Source organism: Brassica oleracea, chromosome C9, assembly GCF_000695525.1.
Source record: "Brassica oleracea var. oleracea cultivar TO1000 chromosome C9, BOL, whole genome shotgun sequence".
NCBI lineage: Eukaryota > Viridiplantae > Streptophyta > Magnoliopsida > Brassicales > Brassicaceae > Brassica > Brassica oleracea.
Genome location: NC_027756.1, coordinates 34,978,703 through 34,988,144, shown reverse-complemented (window position 1 = coordinate 34,988,144; position 9,442 = coordinate 34,978,703). Strand labels below are relative to the sequence as shown.

Below are 9,442 nucleotides of genomic sequence, written 5' to 3'. Positions count from 1 at the left end.
CACCTCCTGCTCTTGTTCTTCTTCGCCTTCTTCGTCGGTGAGATTATAAGGAATTTGTTGTAAATTGACTTTATGAGTTCCCAATTGTGTGGTTGTTTCTCATAACGTTGTAGGTTTTTTCAGTCAATATTGAGTCAATATTGGTTGCTCCTCTTCTTCCTTAGATTTCGGCTGATGTTAGGAACTGCATCTTCTTGGGTTGGGTCAGATTTTAGTCGTCTTTGATGTTGTCTTCCTCGTCGTTGGCTTACCGTCAATAGTCCTTGCTCGTCTTGGGTTTCAAGATCTAGTTTTTGGGGATCTGACTTCTATGCTCTCTTTCATAGCTCGAGGACAGCTCCACAGTTTGCTGATTTTGTTTTGTCTCTCTTTCCCTCTTTGTTTTCTCATCTCGTTGCAGCTTTCATCACTGCTCGTATCTCTTGTAGGTCTCCCTTTCACCATGCTTACCACTCCAGGTTTGGATAATGTTTTCGTTCATGTGTATGCTATGTGGGCTTTGAAGGTTATTTATGGTCTCAAGATTATTCTCGGATTTCGCGGTGGTTGGTTTCTATTATCCCTCCCTCAAGTTATTTCTCTTCTTCCCATGTTTCCTTTGGTATAGGTGTGTGGAGTTAGTCTCTTGGAGCTTTGGTCCCCTCTATCAAAGCTTTATGTTTCTTCGCTTGCATGTGCGCCTTGTTTGTTCTTGTTTAGTTTGTGAGGTGTTTCTTACCTTTTTGCTAGTGGTTGTGCTTCCAGTACTTTAGACATGTATCTTCCTGCTTCTTGGTGACATTGGCCTTCCGATTATTATTCCCCCTCTGATCCGCTTTTTTGGTTCTTTGCGTTGGTGCTTGATCGCGCTTATTTTTGTTTGGGAGATTGCTTTGTTTCAGATTTTATCTTTTTATCCTTTTTTTTATTTTTACTTGTTCTGGCCAAGACACTTAATGGTACAATGAGGTAAGTTAGTCTTCGTTCTTGATCTTCTTTCAGCTCTAGACCTCTATTGAATTAGTGTTACTATGAAATTTTGTTTTCCCAGTGATAATGGAGGTTTTAGGTTTAAATTTTGTGTTGTGTTCTAATTTCTTATTTTTAGTTTGGTTATTTTATAACTTTAATAGTAAAATAAATATATAATTTTAAAAAGAAATAATATAAAATAGTAAAAATAATAAAATATTGAAAGTTTATTCTATTTTTAATTGTGAATAAATTAAATATTTAAAATATATTTATATTATTTTACTTATTTTTTAAATTTTAGTGACCAATAAAATATATTCTCAAACTATAATGATAGTTAATTCGAAAATGATTAGATAGTGCACAATTAGAAAGTGATGAGACAAATTGTAATAATTTTAAAAAAAAATATCTAAAATACAAAAAGAAAAATCATGTGGACATATGTCAACAAATCCATCTTCCACATGGCATAAAAAGAAAACAAACTCTACTTTATATATATAGATAGATAGATGTTTTAAGCTGGGTAAAGCCCAAACTTTTGAAACTCTTTAAAAACAAGGCTGGATCCGCCATTGTGAAAAACACAGGATTACGAAAAACTCAAAAACATGTTTTTGTGATGAAAATTACTTTAAATTTTTTTTGAGGGATCAAGTTTTTAAGTAGATGTTCTAGAGAAAAAAATACCTCTTTTGGGTTTATATGTCCAGACATGGATCAAATGCTAGAATGAGACAAAGGAGGCCAAAAAAAATCTACAATGGACCTCTTCTATTTTTAATTAAAAAATGAATTAAAAAATAAATTAAAATTAGGGAAAAAAGACTATAAAGCCTAAAGATTTAAACATATTTACTAACTTATGCCATTACTATCCTACCCAGATTCGACCTGGATCCAGACTCGAAACCTAATCCAACTTTAATCATAATCTTCTTCTTCTTCTTCCTCTTTTCTTCTCCATTAATGTTCATCCACCTTAAAACAAAATCAAAATTTTTCTTTAACTATCCATCAAATTTATCTTTCTTTTCCCAAATCGATCATCTCATAGTTATGTTTAATCAATTATATTTTATCTGGAATCAATTTTCATCTTTTACGTACAAGATTTAAATAAAGAAGAACGCAGAGTATAACTAATACAACTAGTACAACTCCAACTAGTACAAATCAAATTAGTACAACTAGTACAACTACAACGAGTATAACTAGTATAAATAGATTGAGTATAACCATTATAACTGATACAAGTAAAACATGTATAACTAATACAACTTTGCAATTAATTTGGTGAATTTTATTTTTTGTTTTCAGCGTACGAAGATGATAAAATAAAGATGATGTAGAATCAAGAAGATGTTGTTCTAATCTTTCTCATCTGCATGTATCAAATACATGAATAATATATTTTTAATAATATTTGATTTGGATAATGATTTGTTTATAAGTTGTACTAGTTTTACTAGTTGTACTATTTTAAAAAAAAAAATCATCTTCATCTTTTTGCTCTTGAGGTCAAAAAGATAGATGCGGAGCTAGGAAAAAATTCAATCATGGTTCCAAAAAACACGAGTCACCTGAAAAAGAAGGAGGTAGCGTCGGCAATGAGTAAGAGTGACTCACTGGCGATGAACAAAAAGAACTTTATTGTGAAGAAGAGAGATGCCGCAACGAAGAAGAAGAAATATGCACTGAAGAAGGAGAGAGATGCGGTAAAGAAGAGTGAAGTCGTGGCTAAGACGAGGAAGCTCAATGGTGGTGTCCACAGTGATTCTAGGGTTGAGAAAAAGAGGAAGTGGGTCCCAGCCGAAAGAGAGAAGAAGAGAAGAAAGATAGTGTGGCTCATATTAAAGGAGATGTGAGATGATTTAATGGTTGAGAATGCACTTTCGTTAAGGGTAGTATAATCATTTATACTAAATAAAATAACAAGTAGTTGTGTCTGTTTTCTAGTTGTACCTCATGTATATAGTTATACTAGTTTTTGAGTTGTACTGGTTTGTGCATAGTTGTATTTTTGCAGTTAAATCAAAAATATTAGTTGTACCACATAATAAATATAATTACCTCAGTTGTACCACTTATTTATGTTTAAATGTCTTTGCCCGGTTACAATGAAATCATCAATTTCGTAAAAATACATTTCATGTATGTTTTCCAAAAATTAAGTGGACAAACATGTTAACAAACCTTAAAAGTATAAGGTAGATCATGTAAACTTGCGGAGTTCTGTAATAATTTTCAAAAAAAAATTCCAAAACTTCAAATAAATTAAGAGAAACTTTATGAGTACATACCAACTAAGATATTTGATTTATTTTTCTCATATAGAATACTAATTTAGTTTTGTCAATTTCTTAAATGTGAAAATTGTACCAGTTATACCATTAATACTCATCTAATATATAATAAAAAAGTATATCAATTGTTTATATGTCTAGGTTTAGGGATTGTACCAATATTTTTACTTCATAGCTCTATAAATATATGTTTGATGTTTGTTTATCATGATAATATGACTAATGTAGTTAATAAACCTCAAATAACAAATGAAATTTTGTCATCATATACCAATTAGGATATTTGTTTGTTTATTTCATATGTTAAAAATATGATTTACTAGACGTGTTAATTATAGTAGCTACATATTCTATATAGATTATAACATTTATATATCAGTTATAAAAAAAATTAATATGTTAAGTTGTATGAGTTATACAAGTTTTACCTAGTCAAATGAAAGAATGAAATAAGAAAGATCGTGTGGCTGTAATTGAAGAAGGAAAAAATAATCATGTGGTTGAGATTAAAAGAAAAGAGAGAGAAAGAGATATGAATGTAATCATGTGGCCAAGATTAAATCATAGATAAGATGAACTAATGGCCATGATTGATACTTCATTAATGACATTTTCGTAAATATCATATTATCTTCTTTCCTTATGATCCGACGGTTCAGATTTAAATAGAGAGAAAAAGATTCAATGGCTTCTATTGCTCTTTCATTAAGGGTAATATAGTAGTTTTCTAATTATTGTCCCCCATAGATTTTTTTTTTTTTTTTTTACGACGAACGGCCATTCTATTACTCAAAATTGTTTCCATAGATTAAAATATGCAGTTGTAAATTTTTTTTTTTTTATCCTTTGTCCCATAAGAGATCAATGTCCTTTTCTTTTGTTCACTATATGCCCAAAGCTAAGCTGTATATTGCGTTGAGTCGACACCCACCAATGCTTCTCAAAAAACACTTGCGAATAGAGTTAACTGGGCTTAAAAAGAAACAATTCGAGGCGGCCCATATAAGGTAAAATTCAAATAAATATAAAATTAATTTGTTTCCACATTCGATTAGAGGAAGGTAAGCGAGGAGAAAGAGGAACCAAGAGGAAGGAGAGAATCTACGGATTCGTACAGAGGAAGGCGAAGCAACAGTGACTGTTTCCCTCCGATTACGGCAAATAAGGTCGCCGTAAGTGTTGATTTTTCCCGGGGAAGTTTCCGTTTCTTGGATGATATGTTTTGGAATCTGGCGCCGTTGTTCTGTTCGTGTTAGATTATCAATCTTTGAATTTCATGAAATGGAACTTGCTATGGACTATGGTTGAAGAAGAATGGATTCTTTATTGGATTTAAATTAACTCTAGTTTTCTTTCTTTTTATGGATTTGACATTTACGTTTGTATATATATGATATATCTGTCATGGCCACCAAAAACTTTGTTTGTATGTTGCGTTTTGAGATCAGTCTATTCTTAATCTTAATGCAATCACAATCACTACTTCACCAGTAGTATTTAAGTGAAAGTTGTAGTCTTGTTATTAGTGGAGGTAACTATGATCAGATAAGATGTTTTTTTCTTATTATCACCAGGGGACTTTGATCATGGATAATCCAGAGAGGTTTGACCAAACGAATCAAGGCTCTAGCTCTTCTATTCCAAGTAAGAGGAAAAGGGGTCGTCCTCGCAGTGATGAAGTCCAACAACTGAACCCACCTGTTACCGCCATTGATGAGAATCTGATAGGTCAGATGGTTTCTGGTGTGGTTGAAGGTTCTTTCGAGGCTGGCTATTTTCTCAACGTGAAGGTCGCTGACACGGATAAGCAATTTAAAGGCATTGTTTTCTTACCTGGCAAAGTCACTCCAGTTACTCCAACAACTGATTTGTTTCCCCAAGCTAAAATGTATGCAAGAGAAGTTCCTTCTCTAAACCAACAAACTCCAACCACTCAGTCCAAGAGAGACGCTGGGAATCAAACTGATTTTCATCCTATGAGCGATGAGGGTGTTGGTTCTGAGGCTATTGATACAGAGATGAAAGATGTTGGTGGCTCTTCTGCAGAGGATAAACTCACTGAACCTGAAGGCCAAACCCTCTCTCTGATGCCACAGTTTGCCAGTGATGATGCACCCAAAGATGACCATACCGTCCTGAGATCTGAAGCCTGTGGAGCAAGTAAGACAACTGTTACATTGACTACTGCTTTACTTAAAGATTCATATGCTAAAGGTTCTATTACTTTCGTTGATTTATTTTCCAGCACTTGAAACGAATCCAACGCAGGCCACGGGATCTAGCTCTACGCTAAGCCTTGACCTCTTTCAGAATGAGACTAAGCGATCCGGATTAACTGAGGACGAGGAATCTCCTAAAGACGCTGAAACTCGTGGAATGGAGGGAAAAACGGTTTCTCTCGTTGATGATGTGCCAGAGGAGCTTCAGCTAGAGCTTGGCAACAAGAAAATGAGTGCTACATCCAATGCAGCTGAAACAAATCCTGATCAGGCTACTTCATCAAAAGGTGGGCTCTTGGCGAACTTGTTTGAAAGTAGAGAAGAAACAGCGAAAGGGCCAGAAGAAACTTATGCAGGTTCAGGGAGTGGGGCAACAACAACAACACAAGTAGATGATAATGATTCTTGAGAAATTGATTGCAACAGCAAAAACGCTATTGGTATGACTCGGAAACTGAAGAGCTTTTGTTTCCCTTCATTTGGTTGGAAACTTAGAATAGTCGGCATAATTATCAGTCTCTCTCTCTCTCTCTCTTTTTGTTGCATTATGTTGTTGCCCTTTTTCAACAAACACACATTTTGGCTAAATCTTTCTTTTGCATTAGGTTTCTCCATTCACGTTTATGCAACTTTGGTGATTCTTTCAGTCCCCATTTTCAGGAAGAAAAGACGAAATACTAATGCAAAATGAAAATAGTGACTAAAGAGGTTTGAAATTAGGATTGTGAAGCTCTGGTGAAGTTTCTTACTTCAGCCGAAATAATTTCTAGATATGAGCTTTTTGTTTGTATTTTTCTTTTTTCAGATATTTTTTGTCTTTCGGCGTAAAGCTGACTCCGGAAAATCTCAAAATATTATTTACATTTGATAATGTGGACAAATATACGAAGCCCATAATGTGGACATTTTACGATTTTCATTCTTTTATATTTCGAAAATGCATGTCAAATAGACTAAGGATATGCAGTATACAAATACAGCCATCATGTGTTTCACCGTAAGCCATCATGTGTTTCACCGTGTAAATCATCATGTATTTTCTTTGGGATACAAATACTTAAGCTCACCAATAAATATGAACCACGAAACCTATTATGTCAAATGTTATTTTGTTGCATAACTTTATATCTCCTTTTTTTCTCTGCTCTTTCTTGAAGACAAAACCCTAGATCTGATTTTCTAGGTAGCCGATGCAGTGTTTCGCCGTCGGCTCAGCCAGAAAAGGTTCTGTGTTCTCTTCTTCTTCTCGCTTCTTTCTCTCTCTGTCTCTCTCAGCCAATATGTTTGTTGTCATGTGGCTTGGCCTTCACCGCGGCTCTGCTGGTTTGGTCTTGGAATCGCAGCGAGGTTAGGAGATTTAGAGGGTTTGAAGTTTCTCGGTCAGGTGTGGGTGCGGAAGCTTAGGTTTGGGGTCCATATCTAGGTGTCGAAGTGGAGTCTGTCTCTCTTTTATGCCCTTCATCCTCCTTCTCGGCGAGGGTGTGCTCCTCTCGTGGGCCTGTTCCGGTGGAGAGCTAAGCGGCTATGGTCTAAGGGAGTGTTTCCTCGATCACGCCTCTTGTCTCTTTCTTGGTTCTTTAAGGTCTGTCAGTTGGATCTCACGGTGGTTTGTCTGGTGAAATCATCGTTTCCGGTAGGACAGAGCAGATCTACTTCGGGTTCTCCGATATGGAGGCGCGTGAGACCAAGGATCTGTGGCTTTGTTATCCTGGGTCCTCGGTTCTGTGGCGGCGCGTTTGGTTCTGGCCAGCCTCATGGGCTTCATCTAGGGCCTGCTCGTGACTGCTATTCGTGGAGTGGTGCTGGTTGTGTCTGTCTGTTTGATTTCAGGTGCGGTGGTGCGGCGCTTCTCGGCGGTTCATCTTCCTCAATAAAGACTCGGCTTTGGCTTGCATGTATGCTTGGCCTCGGATTTTACTGTCTGATTGTGTTGGCTGCAGCTTTTTTTCATCAAATGCTGGGAAGGGACAAAAGGGTTCAAAAAAATCTATTATGGACCACATGTATTTTTGTTTAAAAATTAAAAAAAAAAATCGAAAATAGGGGAAAAAGATTAAGTAACCAAGAAACTTCAACTTATTTACAAACTCAACCGCCGAAAACCATTAACCTGACCCGATCCAATTTCGAAACCCTAAATTCCCATTTTCATCTTTCCCCACTCACGATTTCAAACTCTCTTTTCCATAACCACCACGATTTCAAACTCTCATCTCTAATCAAACTCAGATTCAAGCACAATCATCTCAAAACAACAATCCCCATCTGCAATTTCGTGTGTGCAATGTCGCCAAAAACTCGGCTCACCGAGAAGAAAGAAAAAGCAAGAGCATCGGAGAAGAAGAAGAACGCCGGCGTGAAAAAAAGAAAATAATCGGCAGCAAAAAAGAGAGCCGCCGTTAAGAAAAAGAGAGATGCGGCGAAGAGGAGTGAGACCACAGAGAAGAAGAGGAAGCGAGACAGTGGTCTGGACGGTGGGTCCTCGTCGAATCCAACCAAGAGGGCTCAGAACCGTGTGAGAGAAACCGCAGCATCTCCACCGGAACATCAAGGCGTTCATTCCCCCACACCAGCAGCAGAATTGCCTTCTCAGGGCGATAGCGAGGGTACACCACGGCCAGTGATTCCGAGTCAGCCACAAAAATTGCCAACACCAACTCATGCAGTGAGTGAGGCCTAGAATCCACAACAACCTCGAGTAACCTCAGGCTCTTCCATAAAGAGTCCTTCACATCGTGAAGATGACCAGAACGGTGAGGAGATTGGATCTAACAACAGAGATTCAAACGCACCCGAGGTTGCCGTTGATAATGACACGCCAAGAACAGTAAACAAGTCAATTTAAAATGGTTTTAGAATTATTTATGATAGGGTTGATCTAAGAAATATGTAGTAATTATATACGTAGTGTAACTAGTATGTGGGAACCGAAATTCGCAATATCGATTTCCGTTTAAATTAGGAAATTAGGAAAACCCTAATTTCCCAGAGGTCCCAGAGATCTGTTAATACCACACGCTAAGCAATAAGAACACGAGATATCAACGACAAAGTACAAAAATCGTAAAAAGAGAGCAAAAGGAGTTTTATTCCGAATTCGAGTATGAGCGTTACAACAAGGTAGAAGCCTCGGCTATGAGAGCTGTCGGCGAGATTCCTAGTTCTAACAACCTAAGACTGCAAAACCTAGTTGAGTCGCAGCTCGAAATAACAAAAAACGGAAAGTTGCCTAATTGCTCTAAGTGATAAGTTTGCTCTGAAAAAGTTCTCTTTTCATGCCTCTCGCATAGGACTCCTTATATACTGGCTCCTAGGTCGGTTTACGCTTTTCCTCTTCTGCCCTTAAGCCGTCATAGCATAAAAATGGAGATATTCTATTTTTTCCGATCTTCGTAATTATCTTCAAAATTTCGTATTTATCCGCGGAAACTTGACATTTATCTTTCCTTGCGAACCAAGCGTAAACCGTCATGCGGCTTACGAGTTGTTGGTTAAGAAATCGTAAGTTGGGCCTCGAGTCATGTCGTAGGTCCCTTTGGGCCGTCTTTTGACTAGAAGCGTTTATTACGGCTTCTTTCGATAAAGAACGAACTTTCCGCGGTTTTTTAGTAAAGTTTGATCGATGACTTAGAATGGCGGGAAACATGAAAAGGGTTCGCTACGGTCTTCGGGAGATAGCATCGAAGGGTAGACAAGAATGCATGGACTAATGTCGTATCGACGTTTCGGAAGAGCTCGTTTGCTACGTAGCGACCGAGCGGAACGGACGCTCGGTCGCTACGTAGCGACCGATCTTGGCTCAAGCTCGGTCGCTACGTGAATGTGTTTACATGCTTTTCTACGAAGCGACCGAGCGACCTTTTTCAGGCTTTTCTCCGATTTTTCGTGAATGTGTTTTCTCCGCAAGATTCTTCGTAAAAATAAATCTTTTTCGAAGATTTGTTTTTCGTAAAAACGTTC

At 37.1% G+C, this 9,442-nt stretch overlaps 1 protein-coding gene across 3 annotated transcripts; it reads left to right on the top strand.

Annotated features, from left to right (window-relative positions):
- The first annotated feature begins 4,221 nt into the window (after nt 1–4,221).
- On the top strand, nt 4,222–6,377 carry LOC106319390. Of its 3 annotated transcripts, none has more exons than XM_013757701.1 (3): nt 4,222–5,423; nt 5,509–5,922; nt 6,088–6,377. In XM_013757701.1, the coding sequence occupies exons 1-2, from the start codon at nt 4,814–4,816 to the stop codon at nt 5,889–5,891; spliced, it is 993 nt and encodes a 330-aa protein (XP_013613155.1). In that variant the 5' UTR covers nt 4,222–4,813; the 3' UTR covers nt 5,892–5,922; nt 6,088–6,377. The 3 variants fall into 3 exon arrangements, with proteins under 3 accessions (XP_013613155.1, XP_013613154.1, XP_013613156.1); XM_013757702.1 differs by lacking the exon at nt 6,088–6,377 and having other exon boundaries at nt 4,225–4,435; nt 4,838–5,423; nt 5,509–6,083; XM_013757700.1 differs by lacking the exon at nt 6,088–6,377 and having other exon boundaries at nt 4,223–5,423; nt 5,509–6,083.
- The last annotated feature ends 3,065 nt before the right edge of the window (nt 6,378–9,442 follow it).

What these genes read in the sequence shown, in the direction of transcription:
- LOC106319390 (XM_013757701.1), top strand. Translation starts at nt 4,814, where the DNA reads ATGTTTTTTTCTTATTATCACCAGGGGACTTTGATCATGGATAATCCA. An exon ending in ATCTGAAGCCTGTGGAGCAA is followed by an intron (nt 5,424 to 5,508) that starts GTAAGACAACTG and finishes TTTATTTTCCAG; the next exon opens with CACTTGAAACGAATCCAACG.